At 53.3% G+C, this 17,711-nt stretch overlaps 1 protein-coding gene across 4 annotated transcripts in view; it reads left to right on the plus strand.

Moving 5' to 3' along the window:
- KSR2 (kinase suppressor of ras 2) overlaps positions 1-17,711 on the plus strand; it is an 87,336-nt gene that overhangs the window by 33,697 nt on the left and 35,928 nt on the right. For 2 of the 4 annotated variants that reach the window (XM_054082755.1, XM_054082757.1), the window contains exons 5-12: positions 361-542; positions 9,039-9,108; positions 9,795-9,878; positions 12,582-12,649; positions 12,821-12,919; positions 14,105-14,223; positions 15,760-15,928; positions 17,470-17,511. In XM_054082755.1, the coding sequence (XP_053938730.1) occupies positions 361-542; positions 9,039-9,108; positions 9,795-9,878; positions 12,582-12,649; positions 12,821-12,919; positions 14,105-14,223; positions 15,760-15,928; positions 17,470-17,511 (833 nt within the window). Of the gene's footprint in view, positions 1-360; positions 543-9,038; positions 9,109-9,794; positions 9,879-12,581; positions 12,650-12,820; positions 12,920-14,104; positions 14,224-15,759; positions 15,989-17,469; positions 17,512-17,711 lie in introns of all 4 variants that reach the window. The other 2 variants (XM_054082754.1, XM_054082758.1) reach the window with 2 other exon arrangements.

A 17,711-nucleotide genomic window follows, 5' to 3' on the forward strand; every position in this document is an offset into this window, starting at 1 on the left:
CACGTGCTCTGGGGTTTGCTCTAAGGCTGCAGCAGGATGGGCTCAGCCCTGCGGAGGGCTGCCAGGCAGTAGCTGATTTTGGGGATGCAATAAGGTCAGCAAGTTGGGGGGTGATGGGACTTAAGGGCCAACTGACCCCTTTCAGCCAAGTTTTGCAGGAGCTCTCAATGCCATGTGCTCCTTAATGAAAATTGCCTTTTTTTTTGATGATGGGAGGGATAAGGGTCTATTTATATAAGCTCACAGGGCAGTGCAGTATCACCCTGAGTGAGCAACTGTCCTGCGGATCCCACTGCTGTGAGCAAATCTTGCCCTTCACTTTTCTCTCCTTTTTTTTTGCCTCCCCCTCCTTCCTTCCAGAGTCAAGAAGAAGAACAAGCCCTTGAACCTCAAGATCAACAACACTGTGGGAAGCTGTGAGAACATCCCTGCACAGCGTTCCCCCCTCCTCTCCGAGCGTTCCCTGCGCTCCTTCTTTGTGGGGTATCCACCTTTCCTTCCTTCCACCCCTCCCGTCCACACCGAAGCCACCTTCTCAGCAAGTAAGTCCAAGTGTCCCCCTAAGGTCCTCTTCCATGGGGTGGGTGATGGCTGATGCCAAGCAGAAGATGTGACTGTGGGAAACTTGGAGTGGTGTGGAGGCTGTTGGTCAAGTGTTGCGTGGTGAGCACAGACCTTGTGCTGGTGTCTTGCCTTGGTGTTAGAAATATGTGGGTGATTTTGGGCAAATATAAGTCTGGACACTTGAATGTATATGTCTGTATATGTATACAACCGCTGTCACATTGAATATTGATTTATGAAAACAGATATGCTTCTGTATAGCTATAATGTGGATGCAGGAAGCATAGAATTGTAGAATGGTTTGGGTGAGAAGAGATCTCAAAGCCCATCCAGTTCCACCCCCTGCCATGGGCAGGGACACCTCCCACTGGATCCGGTTACTCCAAGCCCCATCCAACCTGGCCTGGAACCCCTCCAGGGATGGGGCAGCCACCACTGCTCTGGGCAACCTGGGCCAGGGCCTCCCCACCCTCACAGCAAAACATTTCTCCCTAAAATCTCATCTCAATCTCCTTTTTTTTTCAGCTGAAAACATCCCCCCTCATCCTGTCCCTGCCCTCCCCCGATCAAGAGCCTCTCCCCAGCTTTCCTTTTGATGGGTTTGGGCTGACAAGTTCACCCAAGGCGTTGCTGTTGGCTGGGGAGAAGAAGCCTGACCCTTATTTCCCTGTCCTGGACCATGTGCTCCAGTGAATTCTGCAGGAATTGAAGCTTTTACAAGCCAGACATGACTCTTAGCCTAAACAAAACCCTCCCAGAAAATGTGTGGCAGCTGCTGGGAGTGATTTGCATGCCAAGAGCTGTCACGGGAAGGGCGAGTTCCTCTTGTTACTTAGCTAAAAGCTTCCTCTGACTCTATACGCAAGCCTGTTTTCTGCCACCTTCCCCTCCCCAGGCTTTCCCCTTCTGTTTACTTTCCCAAATGTGATCTTTCTGGCTCGTTTTGGGTTCTTCCAGTCATTCTTACTGCTCAGCTCTTGACTGAAGAAAGGGTTTGCAGTCAACATCCCTTCCTGCCCATCCAGCCCCTTGGCACTGGTGGGTTTTCCTCCTTATCATGCTTCTCACCCAGGTGGGAAGTGGCACTGGAATGGCTTTATCAGGCACCCCAAGTTTGCAGGTGCTGATGTGATGGGGCGGTTCCTTTGCCCTGCTTTCATCCCCACAGCCATGCCTTTCCCGGCCATGTGCAAGGCAAAACTCTCATAATTTCTTTCTATCATGACTTTTTTTTTTTTTTTTACACCAATGAGCTGCTGTTTAGGATTGTTGAAGGGCCATTGAACCATTTCTGGCATCCTTTTCCTCCCTTTTCTTTGGCTTTGGGGACAGTGGTACCTGGCAGGAGGTCTGCAGGCAGGCAGTGTTATTTCTAGACGTGTCCAACTACCTGACTTGCTGTCACGGCCATCAGGTTCGCTTGGCACAAGGGGTATTTTTGCATTGCTGTTCTCCCCGTGGCATCAGCTGAGTTCACTTGCAACCCGGAATACTGGGGACTAGTGGACCAGCAACCAGGAAATACGACCCATTCTCAGCAACCCCCCACTGTGTCTGGTTGCATTAGGTTTCCTCACGCATCAACATTGGATTAAATCCCATGGTGTGATAACCTGATGTAACGTGGCATCGCAGGAACGTGATGCGATGAGAAGTGATGGGCTATCAAGTGACTAACGCTGCTGGAGAGGTGTCTCTTCTCATTTCCCTTGGCCCTCCAACTTTCTTGGCTGCTGTGAACGTTTGCTTTCTGGGCTAGATGCGAGCTATGGAGAAGAGAGGCTTGGTTGCTCCAGCTGTTTGATCCCTTTTGAGAGGTTTTAGCGTCAGCCGAAGCATTTGGTCCCTGCAGGATCAGAATCCGTGCACTCAGCGACCCTTGCTCCCGGGGACCTGGGGGGAAAATGCGATGCAAGGCAAACCCATCCCACTGGATTGTAGTTTTTCTACGTCTCTAGTGTATCTGCATCATTTCTGTACTGGTGGCCTTGTCCTCAAGCTGCATCCTGGTTTTCTATCTGCTTCTACATTTGCTTTCCAGTTTGCGACCCTGTGGGAAGAGTGGGCGCATCCGGCACGTGACAGCTGGGTGCTGAGTGTGGCCCTGCGGGGAGAGAGATGGGGTTTAATGGAGCTTGATGCCAGGGTTCATTACCTTGCAGGGAGGAGATGAATTATGCCAAGCGCTGCAGAGGCGTGTTTATTTGTGGGGAGGAGTAGATATTTCTGTAGCTTTCCCCATGCCCAGAATTTCTGTTATGGGATCTGGGTGGCTTCCTTTAGTCAATACGGTGTTTTGCGTGTCCTCAGGTCCTCTGCTCTCACCTTGTTGCTGTTCTTGCTGCTTCAAAGGACCCGGCCTTGTAGGTCCTAAGAGAAGTGCTGGTCATGCTTTGGGGGTCACACCTCCCCCCGTCTCCTAGGGTGCCACTATTTCTTGTTGCCTTTCAAGTGCAAGGGGTTTCCCGTGTGCTCGTGGATGAGCTCTGTGGGGCTCACCAAGAGTGTGAGCCAGTGCATCAAGCCCATCCCGCATCCCAAGGGGCCTCCCTGTCCCCATCCCCATCCTTGAGGCACAGATGCAGTTTAGCAGCCAAGTTCTCCACCGTATCCCATCCCTATGACCATGGGTACCTAGACTTTTAAAAAGCAAAATGCGTCTTCCATTTTTCCCTTGTGGGATCAGCGCAGCAGCACCTGACGTGCTCTGGATTGATGTGAAATTACTTCCGTAAGCACTGAAACAAAAATACGTTGTTGTTGGATTGAGATGCAGGAGAGGAGCCTGGCGAGCCCTTGGCGAGACCCCTCTCGCCCCGACTGTCTCTCGATCTCTTTTCAACAGCCAGCGCGTCTTGCTGCTTGTGGCAGGAGCACGCTCCCATCTGTGTCGTCTCTGGTCCTGATCAGATGCAGATTTGGGTGCTTTTTCTCTTATTTTTAACAGCCGATTTGCCCTCATCAGGATAGATTTTCACAGTCATGAAGCGAGAGTGCAAGGGCTGGCAACAAGCTGCACAAGGAGCCTCTGAACACACACTGTGTCCTGAGAGCAAGACAAGAGCCTTGGAGAATCCCCTCGTACATGGAGTTATGAGCAGCTGAACCCTCAGAGCCTTTGTCTTGTCCCTTGAGAGCTGACCACAGCTGTTTCAATGTGGTCTCGAGTGATGCTCTCCTCAGCTCCCGGCTGGGTGCATCGACTCAGTCCTTCATGTCATCTCCGTTGCATCCACGGTTGCCTTTGGTGCTGCTCTGCCTGTGTCCCTGCTGGGTCACTTCTCCTGTTCCGCCTCTTGCCTTTGTGACCAAGGACTTTGCAGGTTATGGCACTGACTTTCTACCCTGGTAAGCAGCCTGGTTGTGCCTTCCTGGGGCTTAGATGGTCAACCAGTGATGGCCAAGTGCCGAGGTGCCATCAGAGCTCTTAGTGCTTCCTCATCTGTGAAGGAGCCCTCTGGAGGGCTGGCGTTGGGCAGGTATGGCTGGCAGAGAGGGATTCAAGACATTGTCCAGTGGATCAAGCCCTGTGCTGGGAATCCAGGAGCACTAAATCCAGCTTTTCTGCTGCAAAGGACCAGGCAGGACCTGAGAGCATAATGCTGGCGTTGAACATGCTGTAGGGCACGTGTGCGAGCAGTCAGTGCTGCTCAGACCACGGCTCCTCTCTGCAGACGTAGAATCATAGAATGGTTTGGGTTGGAAGGGACCTTAAAGATCATCCAGTTCCAAACCTCCCACTGGATCAGGCTGCTCAAGGCCCCCTCCAGCCTGGCCTTGACGTCGCATCCCTAATGATGGGGGTGGTTTCATAGGAAGAGACTTCTCCTTAACGCTGTCCCAACCTAAACAGTCTTCAACAGGGGGCTTCCCAAGCAGGACATCATTTCTTTGTGACCATCCTTTCTCCTCGCTGAGCCTGCCCAGCTGCCGGTACAATCCATGGTATGAGCATTCCACGGCTTTTTCGGCAGCACAGCTGGGATGTCCTTGCAGCCCACATCTGGCCACAGCTGGGCGCCTCACCATCGGGCTACTCCAACCTCCAGAGGGTTTCCTACCCCAGCAAAACGGTGTGGAGTACGATAATACAGCTTTGTCTGGGTAAGCCTAATTGACCCTGCAAGGCTGTGAATTGAGGGGAAAAAAATCACAATGTGAGTATTTAAGCCAGCAAAGCGTCTGAACATGGCATTTTGGGTGTATAAATAGGATTGTTACGCTGCAAAGAGGAACTGCCGGGATTATAAAGTGACTCTGTTTTCTTACTAGAGAGATGCTGTGAGAACAGCTCTGCCTTGTTCAGCTGCTTTGGATGATACCCTCGGCACGGGCTGAGGCTTTGTTTCCACCTGCCAGATCGTTCTTCCACCTGCAGCAGGAACGCTGCTGTGTTTGGACCTGGCTGTGACTGCGTTGAGAATATTTGCACTGATGGAGGGGGCAGGTTGAGCCTCTTTTTAGCTTGAATCCTGCCTGGATTTTATATCACGGAGGGGAAAGCTGCTGCTGGTGTTGCTGCAGCTTCCTTTGCTGCTGCAGCTGAGCTATTTGGAGATCTCTCCCATCCTGTTTTGGCCCTAAAACCAGCCAAAGAGAGGACTGTGGTGTCTTGAGGAGGGATTTTGCACCCTTGGGTTCATCCTTTGCTGTGGAGCAGCTTGCTGGTACGCTCGGTTCCTTGGCTGAGTCCATGCAGGCAGTAACATCTGCTGCATCCCTCATCACTAGCATGATATTGGCCCTGGGCAGTGATTTCTGCCTGGGGATGGGAGATATGGCTGATGATGGACCTGTCGTGGTTGCCTGTTTCAGGAGGAGGCTGCACTCTGGTGTCTCCTCGTAATCCCTGCTGGGGACTTAACCACCCTGGGCTTGGCTCCGGGAGTGTTGTGGTGGTTGCCTGGGGTGGATGTGGGTCTGTAGGACGTCTACAGACAAGTACAAAGTCTCTTGGCCTCGTGGTGATTCATCCCGGGATGCTTTCCAAGTTCACTTCCATCCCTTTTATCCATCCCATTCTTAATGCGAACATTTCCCAGTGCTGCTCGTTGTAGTAGGAAGAGGAGGGTTTGTTTATTGGGTTGTCACCGTGATGGATAACACGTTCACACCCGTTCCCTGGGCATCCAGAAAGGTGCCAGGAGATTAAAAGGGATATCATACCAAAACATGGTCCCCATCGGTGTGGCTCCCAGTGCTCTCTGCCCCAGGTGATGCTCCTGGTGTGCTTGGGAGGGTGTTGGGGCTTGCTGAGGGCATCACTGCCCTCTTGCTCCGTCCCCAGGGAGGATGGAAACCCAAACCAGATAAAATAGGGAAGCTCTGCCTGCTCTCCGCCATGCAGGAGATGCTCAGGCATTCTGCCTTCTGACTGGGGAGCAACGAGGAAACATCCGCGCCGGCAGCTGAAAGGCACCGGGGAGCTGTCGAGATGGCAGCGGGGGCAAGGAGGGCGTCACGGCCGAGGCAGCATCCCGGTCCCCGTCACCTCCGAGACGCGCGGGTGCCACTCAGGGACCAGTGGCAGCTGTCACAGCTGCCTGTCACCGCTGGGGAGCCGGGCGCAGGGCTCTTCGCCCATGTCGGCTGTCAGAGACATGCCGGAGGCGGCTGTCACCCTCTGCCTGGACAGTATCCCCCCTTCCCTGCTCTCCTCCTGGCACATCTGATCCCGTCAAGCACAGGCTGTTGATTCAAGGATAAGCTGTGCTGTGCGGAGCAGGAGCTGTGACCTTTGTTGGTGCGATGCTGCGGTGAAGGAAAGCGTGGAGGTTTTGGGGTGTTTGGGTGGAGGGGGACATCCCCCGGCATCGCGCTTGGCTGTGGGCTCCGTGAGGATCCGTGTGCCGGGTGGCACTGGGCAGTGTCGAGACATTAGGAAGCAGGTTTTGCTTTTGAGGGCTCCTCCAGGTGATGGGGAGGCAGGAAAGGGATGGGTGCTCAGCTGGGGGGGTCACCATTGAGCTGCTTAGTGGGGGTAGCAGCTGCGTTCTTCCCTGGGAAATTACTCCTGTGCCCATCAAATACCACTTTAGGGGAAGAAAGGGGAAATAAAATCCTAAACCTGCCCTTATGCACTTGTGCAAGGGGAATTATGGCTAAGAGAGCTCTGAGTTTCAAGCCGTAAATGAGGTTGCTGGTGATAAATGTCTAAGTAATGACTGACGACGGGGCAGGGGAGGTCAAGAGACATCAATCGTCGCGGGGCAGCTCGGGGTCGTTCCACGGGGCGGCGAGCTGCCAGCAGCAGAAGGATGGAGGGCACGCAGCCTCCTGTCATGCTTCAAAGCTCACGGCGGTCAACTTCTCCTGCTGCTGCGGGGCGACGGCGGCTCCTTGGGTCCAGCATTTCTCCATCATGGGCTCCCTGCACAAAGTCTGTCTCCCCTCGCCCCCCCAGCATGAGATACACTCCCACGGCCAGGAGTTGGTTATTTTTTCTTGAGCTTACCTCTATTTGTGGCAATTTCTGATGACAATATCCTTCCTGCATCTCCACCTTCCCGTTGGGCATTTAATGCCGCGTGGGGAGAAGCAGCTTTTCCTCTGCACACAGGTTAAAGAGGAGAATTAACTTCCAAGCCCCCCAAAGCCTTGGGGCTGTTCCCTGAGGTTGTGGGGCACCTTCTCCTGCCCTCCTGCCCCGCTTTGCTTGTTTTCCCTCTTGCAAACAGCAGGTCTATTGTTAAACGCCGTGATCATTCGTGTATCGCTCCCTCTAATGATCATAATTAGCTGTGAATCACGCAGGTCTCATTTTTGTTGGGAGGTTAAAATTCCCGATACACTTTAATACATTTTTGCAGCGAGCACATTTAGAAAGTAATTAAAAGGCTCAGCCGTCTTTGCCTACTCCCTTCTCCCCCTCCCCGTGGTGGCAGGATTTAATTGAGGCCAGCTGAAAGTTAGTGGCAATAAATTGTGGCTGATAAAGCGGAGGCTGTGATTTAATTCTGGGAAAGGAGCTGTTCTCGTTGGCGTGTTTAGTTCATCAAGGAGCGGTGGCGAGGGGGGAATTTATTTGTGTAAATGTGATTTTACTGATGAGAAAATGGTGTTTAGGGAGGGATAGTGGTTGTGCGCGGAGTGGTCCCGCTCGAAAGCATCATCTCTAGGGCTTGTGGGCACCCCTAGGGGGCTGCAGATATTGGGGTAGCGGGAGGGATGCTGCTCCCTGAGCCCGGCGTGGGTTGTTTCAAGGGCTGTTGAGAAGCGTGGGTCAAAAATATTGGTGTCAACCAGCCTACCCGGGCCTGGGGGCAGCAATTACTTTAATTGACTTTGTAGACCTTCAACATCTTAATTGCTGGCTGTGCCTGAAAGGTAATCGGAGCTGAGGCAGAGCAGTAAGAGAAGGAGTCAGAGCATTTGCCTGCGGGAAGTATTGGAGATGGATGTGTTTTCAGCTGCTCCCAAGACTTCTATCAAATGCAGAGCTGCGATGGGCGCCTCGCACGGGAAGCGGGATGTAAATGTAACCTTCAGAAAGAGAGCGCAATTAAAGCGCCCTGCCGCCTGCTATATTAAAAGGGGATATTAAAGCAAACAGTGGCTCTCCCTGCTCGGAGGGATAATATCGAAAGTGTATTTAGTGGAGGATTTGCTGGCATATTGAGCAAACGGCCGGGCTCGCAGCCAGGCTCTGTGCCGTGTTGTGCCCAGGCTGGTTACTTCTGCCCGGGAAACCTCTCAAATCCCTTATTGAAAACTCCAGCCTCTGAATCCCCGGCACTGATCCCCACAGGGGCTGAACATCGTGTGGGGCAGGATGTCTCCTGGGGCCAGTACAGCTGGAGGAGGAGCGTCTCTGCCCTTGCTGAGGCTGAAGGGGGACGCGGAGTCCGAGCACAGCGCTGGCACGACTGTGCTGCTAATTACCTGCCTGCTCCAGCCGGTGCTAATGAACTTATCTCTTTTTCCTTACCCAGCCAAGGTCCTGTTACCCTTTCTCCCTCCTTTTCCCTTCGAAGGAGGGTGCTGAGGTTGCTTTTTACTTTGTTTTCCTACTTGAATACCTTAAAAATTGCCTTCTGAGCGGCTGACACTTGGCTTTTTGTTCAGCCACAACTACAAGACGTGATGTCTTATTAATAAATGATGCAGTTGCCGTTTCAGCTTCATTTTCCCTTTTGTGTTTGAATATCATGACGTGGCTCTGACAGCTTTGCAGTCCCGCTCTGTGTGCAGATGGGCGCAGCACCCATGGGTGTAGGTGTGTCGTCTTCCATCTCTCTCCCTGGTGTGAACTGGGTGCTGGTGGCTGTGATGGGGGGCAAGAGACCCCGATTCCCCACAGACCCAAGCACAAATCCAGACTCCTTTTGCTTTCCAGAAAGGGATGTCTGTAAAGGGAAATATTAAGCAAACCCCATTTTTGCTGTGCATCGTTTGCTCCCTCCCCAAAAGCTCGAACCCTTGCTCTTGCCTTTGTTACCGCCTGATGGTTTTCCCTGGCTCTCCTCTCCCTGCAGATACGCTGTCAGTGCCTCGCTGGTCCCCGCAGATCCCCCGTCGAGATCTAGGAAACTCGATAAAACACAGGTAAGCCAAGTCCGCCGCAGCGCTGAGTGATTCCCCACACAGTGCTGGGGGATGAGCATCTCCCTTTCCATCTCTGGTCCAGGACGGGGGGCTCAGGGCTGTTTCCCCTTCCCCATGCTGGGCTGCGCTGTCCTAGAAGCCCATTTAAATTCCATTTCAGTTCAGATTTGGTTTAGATAAGGCTGGAGCTGCTATCAATAAAAGCTGTGTATAATCAGTGACCCTACCAACCTTCAGCAAATTTCCCATCTCCGGATTGTTGCCCTTCTTGTATCTATTGCCAGAAGAAGCACTAGAAATAAGCTTAGTGCTGCTACGCACTGGCGCAGTTGCTTCTCTGATGGGCTGGAAACTTGGGTCCCCGGGGCAGGGAGGTGTTTTGGGGGCTCTGGCCACTGCCTGGGGTGGGCAAAGCTGGGGAGCTGCAGGAAGCCAATCATTAATGCCCTGCCAGGCTGGGTTGGACTTGCTTGGAGCAGGCTGTGACTTTTGCATAGCCGAAGGATTTGTGCTTTGGCATCCCTAGAAGGTGCCTCGACACCTGCAGCAGCATTTGAGGGCAGCCAGGAAATGATAAATTGGTGCTTGGTAGGTAAGAGTGGCTCGCGAGATGTTTCTGCAGGAGCAGAAGATGGGGCAGCACAGCTTCATCTCTCCCTCGCCACCACCTGTGTTTCTCTCCACAGGTTTTCCACCAAGTACTGGATGTCTCAGACCTGCACCGTCTGCGGGAAGGGAATGTTGTTCGGCTTAAAATGCAAAAACTGCAAGTACGTTGGTTGCAGCCCTGGAGCTGCTTGAGTTGCCCCTTAATGTTGTGAGGGGATAATTAATGTTTCCTGGCGGAGCTGAGCAGGGACTCGCGTACGGCGAGACCAACCAGGCTCTCGCCAGCTCATCCTCGCAGGGGGCTTTAATGAGACATCAAATTGGGTGAAGAATGCCTCAAGATGGGGCTGAGGTTGGGTCTGTGTGCCGGGGATGGGAGGGGGGTCCGCGGGGAGGCTGCTGTCTGCCAGATCTCAACTCTGCTTGCATCAGAGCTCTGACTCAGATCCTGACAGGCTTGCTGCCATCCTTGCCCTGGCTTTGGATGATGGTGTTATAGGCTTGTGTGTGGAATTATCTGCAGGAGATGGGAGGGATGGGTGTGCTGGACTTGGGGGGCTGAGAGTGGCTCAGATGGGAGCGTCGCCTGCCTGTGAGGTCGCTCTGGGCGCTGGATGGCTTTTGCCCACAGACTTGGGCTGTAGCCTCTGCTTTATTTTGTGTTGGAGGTTTTAGACTTGTAGAATCAATGAAGCATGGAGTGGTCTGGGTCAGGAGAGACCTCAAAGCCCATCCAGTTCCGCTCCCATGCCATGGGCAGGGACACCTCCCACTGGATCAGGGGCTCCAAGCTCCATCCAACCTGGCCTGGAACCCCTCCAGGGATGGGGCAGCCACCACTGCTCTGGGCAGCCTGGGCCAGGGCCTCCCCATCCTCACAGCAAAATGTTTCTCCCTAAGATCTCGTCTCAATCTCCCCTCTTTCAGCTCAAAACCATTCTCCCCTTTGTCCTATCCCTGCATTCCCTGATCCAGAGCCCCTCCCCAGCTTTCCTGGAGCCCTTTTCAGTGCTGGAAGCTGCTCTAAGGTCTCCCCACAGCCTTCTCCAGGCTGAACAACCCCAACTCTCAGCCTGGTACTGAGGAGCTAACCCACTCCAAACAGCAATTAATCTGTGATGCAAAGGTGCTGGCCGTAAAATTTGATGGGACTGGAAAAAGATAGCGAGGCAGAGGCTGAGGGCACTTATACTGCGTCAAATCCAGTGCATCCCGGCTCTTACACAGTATCATGCAGCCATCAGTACTTGGTAAAGCTGCTTCTGGAGACACGATTGCTGGGATGGGTGCTGGGAATACGCTGATCATCTGGGGGCAACTGAGTTAGCAGCAGCTATTGAGTGATAATGATCACTGTTGCCGTTGATTAAATGCTGATGAGTTAGCAAATTGGGATTTAAACCTGGACAAGAAATGCTTGGTTACTCTGCAGCTGGCGGTGCTTTTCTGGAAGTGATAGTATCAAATATATGTATATATTTTTAAAGCAGTGATTCCTGCTGCGTTTGGTACTCAAACAAGCGGAGGCTTTGCTGCCCGTGGTCCCTGCCCGGGGCTGGTCCCCATGCAGGAGGAGGGATGCTGAGATGCTGCGGCTCTGGCTCTGTGTCGCTCCTGCTGCCTGCAGTCGCTCGGAAAAGAGCAAATGCATTCCCTGGTTGTTAAAAGTTAGGAAGTACACTAAGTATTTCGATTCATAGCCACCCGGTCCTGGTGTAAAACAAACAAACAGACCCCAAATCCCCCCAAGCCTTGAACACTGAGTTAATCTCTGCCTTTCCCTCTCGGAATAGCTTTGTAATAAAAGTGAACACGTGCAGCTCCTGAATCTTCATTACGCAGCTCATTGGCTTGTAGCTGCCGTCTTTTTATTCATCTTTTACCCTTGGTTTTTTAAACCCTTTCCTCTTCGTTGCCTTCTCCCTCATGGCTCTCCCTGCTCTGTTGGGCCCTATGGTGGAGCGTGAGCTGGGGACTTTTTTTCCATCCCTAATTAAGAATGAACGTTACCGTTTCGAGGCGACGGGAGCCTGCTTATGCCTATATGCATGACCCAGGGGTGAAGCCCTTCATAGATTCCTGCCCCGGCTCTGCGAAATCAGGCAAAGCTCTGCAGAATATTCAACATAACTGTAAATGCTCTCATTATTTTCGTTAAATACCTTGATACTAAAGCTCGGGAGGGAGGGCGCAACGGCAGAGATTCATTGGGAGCCAAAGGTGGCCGGGGCAGCCGCTTCCATCCCCTCTGCTGCCCCCGGATTTAATTAAGCATAAAGCAGCGTTGGTGCTGGGTGGTGGTTGAAGGAAGTGACTTTCCTGCAAGTGTGGGGTCTCTGCTCCTTTTATTTCAGTTGAGATTGGTAGAAATGATAATTTTGGGCATCCTCAGGCTGGCTGGTGGGTGTCTGGTCCCTTACAGCCAGTAGAGAAAGGGGGAGCAAGGTGGTGCCCGTGGGTTTTGGGGGTTCCTGCACCCTTTTATTGCATCAGATGCACTGACCATGGCACTCGTTTGCCAAGGGCATTGCAGCCCGTGTGTCTTCCCAGCCAACCCACCCTGATGCTCTGGGACTTGCACCCCACACCATTTCTTATCTCTGTGTCCACAGCCTGAGAGGGCAGCGTGGGAATTGTGCATCTTCCTGAGTGCAAGCTGCAGGACGCAGGGATGCGGGAGGGTTTGCTTGGGCAGAGAGCACCCACAACCGAAATACGACATCAAGTCACCTTCCTGAGATGAGAAAGGGTCCCCAATCTGCAGTGATGCTCCCTGCTCCGAGCTTCATCTCTTCAGCTGTACCGTGATGCTCCACACCCCCTTCACCCTCGCTTCTCACCCCATTTTCTCTGTTCCCTGCTAGGCTCAAGTGCCACAACAAATGCACCAAAGAGGCCCCTCCGTGTCACCTGCTGATCATCCACCGCGGAGGTAAGGGCCTTTCTTCTCCCTTCTGCCTCCGTGGATGTTGCCGCCAGGTAAAACTTTCAAAAGCCCCCCGGGCGATTCGGGAGCCCGACCCTCGCTGCTGGCCGGACGGAGGCTCCCGAACCGCTTTGGGCGCTCTGTGAAAATTTTACCCACCGTTTTTTCCGCTTGTAGGGAGACGAACCGTTCGGGGCGAGGCAGATTTGCATTGCAAACCACTTCCACCCACCCTTCCCCTGCCTCCTTTTCTTTTCAGATTCCCCACCGCACGGGGTAAGTGCAACAGGTTTTAGCCTTTTGCTACCGTCGAGAGCTTAGGGTGGATGCGTGGCACCTGAAATGTCCTGCGGCGCTGTCGGTGCATGGGGGTCCCCGCAACGGGGATGCGGCCGTGCCCCTGCGGATGCTCGTGGTGCTTTCGGAGCTGCCTTATCCTGCTCTCCTCCAGGAGAGCCTGTCCTAAAATTCACAGAGGAGGGAGAACTTTGCAGCAGGACGACGGGCATCGCTTCCCACCTCTTTTCTTCCAGATTTTGCCCGAGTGCTTCCTGATGGCCAGAGGACTGTGACTGCCTAACGGAAATGCTTCCAATTACTATTGCCTTGAATTTTGAGCTCTGAAGGCTGTTACTCTGTGCTAAATACCACCAAATGCACACTTATTGGTTTAATAATGGGGAAGGCTTTGCATTGGCTCCTATGCCTTTGCTTGCAGCAATTTTGGGTGGAAGGGGCTGAAGACACTCCCGTCGTGCTCTGAGCTGCTGCAAACCCCGACCGAGGGACAGGAAAAGCAGTGTCTCTGCTGCTGGGGGGCAGCTGGGCTCCCAGGATTGGGGTTTATTGCTGTGGCTCGTGACGTTGTAAGACCCAGAGCTGCCCACTGTGTGTTTTAGCGTGGGAGCAAGGAGTGACATGGCTTTGGGGTACCCTCAGCATCAGTGAAATAGCCCCCCGACAAGACTTTTAAATACACTGCCTTGCAGCCAACCCGTTCCTGAGTCCCCTGCGTGGCAGGCTGCCTTTCCCCTCAAAAAAAGTCTCCCTGCTGAGAGCAGGGTGCTCTGAGCCAGCTCCTTCCCCTCGCCCCAAAGTGCAGTGTGGAAGAGGTGGTGCCTCTTCCCAGTGCTGTAGCTCGCAGGGTGGTTGTGGTGGCTGCTGATCCGCTCTGAATTGCAGCCCCTCCGTGGGGGGAGAAGAATGCAATTCGCATCCCATCCGTATCCTAGGGGGGTTGGCTGTAGCCTGGGTGCAGGAGGGAGCTCGGAATCTGGCTGCTGCCTTGTGGCAGGAGCCCAGAGGCTGGAGGTGCGGCCAGGGATTGCTTTGGAGAGCGATTCAAGAGTGGTTTGCAAGCGCAGGGTTGACCCCAAGTGCTCCGTTGATGGTTTGATGTCTCTCCGTCTCTCTTCCCCCTCCTCTCCATCCCCTTTTCCCCTCTCTCCCTTCTTAATCCAGCAAGGTTAGTCCGGACAGAGTCGGTGCCCTGCGATATCAACAACCCTTTGCGGAAACCCCCCAGGTATTCAGACTTGCACATCAGCCAGACACTCCCCAAAACCAACAAACTCAACAAGGTGAGCTGCTCCCCCCTGAGCCTTCAACACCCCCTTTGTGCCCACCCCCTGCCAGAGGGCACCAGCCCTGTGTTGCCCAAATAGCTGTGGCTTTTGTTGGTTCTTTGCATGCAGTAAAGACGGTACGAAGATACCAAAGTGGTGGCATCTTCAAGTGCTACCCGAGTCGGATTGCTTGAGCCACCCCACCTGGCGCAGCTTTTCCAGCAGGGATGCTCCTTGCATGAGGAGCAGTGACTTTCCCAAGGCATGTGCTTCTCCATCAATCCCGTTTGCTGGGTGGGAGCACAGAGTAATCTCTAAAAGAAGGAGTTTGAGAGCAAAAAGGGCCATGCCCTGACCTTGTCTTTGGAGCAGGAGGCGGAGGGAGGGTTGTCCCCAGGATGTAGCATCTCCCAGCACTGAGCTTTGCAGGTGACTCTGTGGGTCTCCGGGCACATCCACCGCTACGGGACTGATGTGTGTGTCAGCTCATGGGTAGGAGCTGCCTAAAAACCTGCTTGGGGGCTTCACTTAAAAAAAATAATCCTATGGGCCAGTGCCAATTGAAGGAGTGGAGCGGAGGTGAGCTCGGATTTGGGCAGGGTGAGCCACGCCACGAGTGGTGCTGCGAGCCCCTTGGGTTTCCCTGTGTAGGTTCCAACTTTTAAACGGCTTAAAAATAAAATAGGATCAGGGCTTTCAAAATAGCCCATGTCCCACTGGTCCTTCTCCATTGTGGCCTTTGAATCTCCCAATATAAGCTGAATTTATGTGGGGGTTTGAGGTCTCTGCACTGCCTGAGACTCCTGTGAATAACAAATTTATTGTTATCAATAAAAGAAGCCCAGAATTTGATTGTATCCCTGGCAAAGCTCGTCAAGCCAGACCTAACAGTGCACCTGCCTTGCTTGCTTCTGCCGTGCAGTAATAACAATAAAACTGGCGTGGGGCTACTTGTGATGAAATTTTGAGCCTGTCGCCTGTGGTGGCAAATTCCTTTCAGAGGTGGCACAGGGTGTGTTACCCATCACAGTGTGCCCCGTAGAGGCGCACCCGAAGCTGTTGTCCTTGCCGTGCTTAGGAAGGGTCAACAAAGGGCTTGGGAAGAGGTGGCTGATGCTTTTGAATCTGCTCCAGCTCATCCCCCTGCTCCGATCAAGGCGCTGGCATTTTGGCCCAAAGGAGCTCAGTAGAAGCTGCCAGGTCCTTGATGTCTTCAAGGACCGAAGCTCATGGGTGCAGCCCCTAGTGCTGGACTCGGTGGCCGTGGCTCTACAGAGCCATCAGGGTTTGGGAAGCATGGAAGGGCTGGGAGAGGAGCCCCTTTTCTGGTGTGAAATGGCCTTGGTGCAAGCTGTGAATACGAACGGCTTTGGAAAAGGCCAGGCTGGGGCTCTCATTGTGTTCCAGTGCTTCTGGAAACGGGGGACCAGGCTGACCTGCGTAGCTCTTGTTTGTCACTCAGTGTCATCTATCTGCACTGCATCACTTTGGGATGGCACTGGCTGGCACTGTTCTCACCGGCTCATCTCTTCTCTCCTCTATGTCCCGTAGGACCACATCCCGGTGCCCTACCAGCCAGACTCCAGCAGCAACCCCTCCTCCACCACCTCTTCCACACCCTCCTCGCCGGCTCCACCGCTGCCACCCAGCGCGACACCCCCGTCCCCCCTGCACCCCTCGCCGCAGTGCCCGCGCCAGCAGAAGCAGCTCAACTTGCCAGGTACCGTGAGCTGCCCACCTCCACACCTGCCTGATGCACGAGCCCTGGGGTGTCCTCAGGGTAAGGATCTGCTCCGACTGCTTGACTGCTTGGACTTAGACTGGGATGGGGAAAAGTTGAAAGCAGAAATAAGCAACACAGATGAATTCAGGGTCATTGCAGTTGGGAGGGAGCTTGGGAGTCTCTAGTAAAACCTCCTGCTTGAAGCAGGGTCAGTGCTCAAGGCTTGATCCAGTTTGGGCTTGAAAGCCTACAAAGATGGAGCCATCACAACCTCTGTTTTTTGTGATGTTATTTCAAGTTGTTTAAAGCAGAAACCACAAAGGTAATCTGCATAGTGGGCAGCAGAGTCTCCTTATGGGGATCTGAACCTTATGCCGCTGCAGCTGAGCCGGCGCAGGGAGCCCATGGTGTGCTTGGCCATCCAGCAGGGATGGAGGAGTGCAGGATCAGACCTCAGCAGCTCAGGGGGATGGTTGCCCCTTGCTTTCAGGCCTGTGATGAGCAGAGCCCTGTGGCTGGTTTGATATAAAGCAAGACTTACTGTGCTTTCATCTTCCCGTGGGGGAGGTTCTCTGTGGTTCCATCTCATCAAGATGGTCATCTTGGGGATTAGGATTTGAGCTTGGAAACTGCAGCACGGTGACCTTTTTGCTGCCAGAATTACCCGTGAGTCTCCTTTGATCTCAGCTCAGGGGTGTTCAGGTCCCGCTGCAGAGCAGAGGTCGGTCTTTGAGGTCTTGAAGCTGGAGAGGAGAAGCTCTGGGTTGGTCTTTGGGGTCTTGAAGATTAAGAACAAGGTGCTTTCTGAGCTGGTGCCAAACTCTGGTGGCTTCGGCAGCTCTGTCTTATATCATACCTATGACCTGCCTGCCTATGTGAGTCAAATCAGCCCTTGGACTTTGCCTGCTGAGGTCTGTGAGCCAGTGGAGGGTACCGTGACATAGAGCCCTTCTGCAGTGCTGTCTTTGGAGAGCAGCTCCTGGGGCTGCCACCAGCTGCCAGCCCCTTTCATTATACTGGGAGACAGGCAGGAAGGACATGTCTCCAAAGTGTGGCAAAATGCACGATTAGATGGGCTGGATTGGGCAAAAATGAACAGCAGCTGCAAATCCATCATTCGGTGTCTCTGTGATGCTCTCTGGTTCCCAAAGGCCAGTTGGGAACAGAGCACTCAAACCTCATGGGCTGGAAACCAGGTATCCAAATCCCACCACCACTTGGTATCCAAATCCCACTGGCGACTTTGCAGATGACATCAATCCTCTCCAAAAGATGTAGAGCAGTAGCTGATGGTGGCAAAAGTTAGGTTATAATCCAGCCAGGTCATTAGAGGGGTAGAGATCTTAATTTTTTGGGCATGCTAGGTGCCATTGTGGGTGGCATCCTCCCAAGAGATAGAGGTGGGAGAGATTGAGTCATGCAGGGGTGGACCCAGATTTGGGGTTGGCGTTTCCTGGTGCAGGACTGGGCACAGGTTGGGGTCTCCTACATCTGGATTTGCAGGTTGGTGCTTAAACCCTCGCTTTTGTCTCTTCCAGCTTCCCATTACTACAAGTACAAGCAGCAGTTCATTTTCCCGGGTAGGTCTCTTCAAAAGTCTCTCCTGTAACGTGGGGTGCTGCGATGTCCCTTAGAGGGTTGGGTGCATGGCTGGCTCTCCTCACCTCTGGATTTTTGCAGGGGTGTGTGTGCTAGGGCGGGACTTTTCCCTCAAACAAGTATGTTGTTGCAGCACCATGCTAAGACCTAAGGCTTGGTGGCCCTATGAGAATTTAACTAA

Source organism: Cuculus canorus, chromosome 17 (assembly GCF_017976375.1).
Source record: "Cuculus canorus isolate bCucCan1 chromosome 17, bCucCan1.pri, whole genome shotgun sequence".
Classification (NCBI taxonomy): Eukaryota; Metazoa; Chordata; class Aves; order Cuculiformes; family Cuculidae; genus Cuculus; species Cuculus canorus.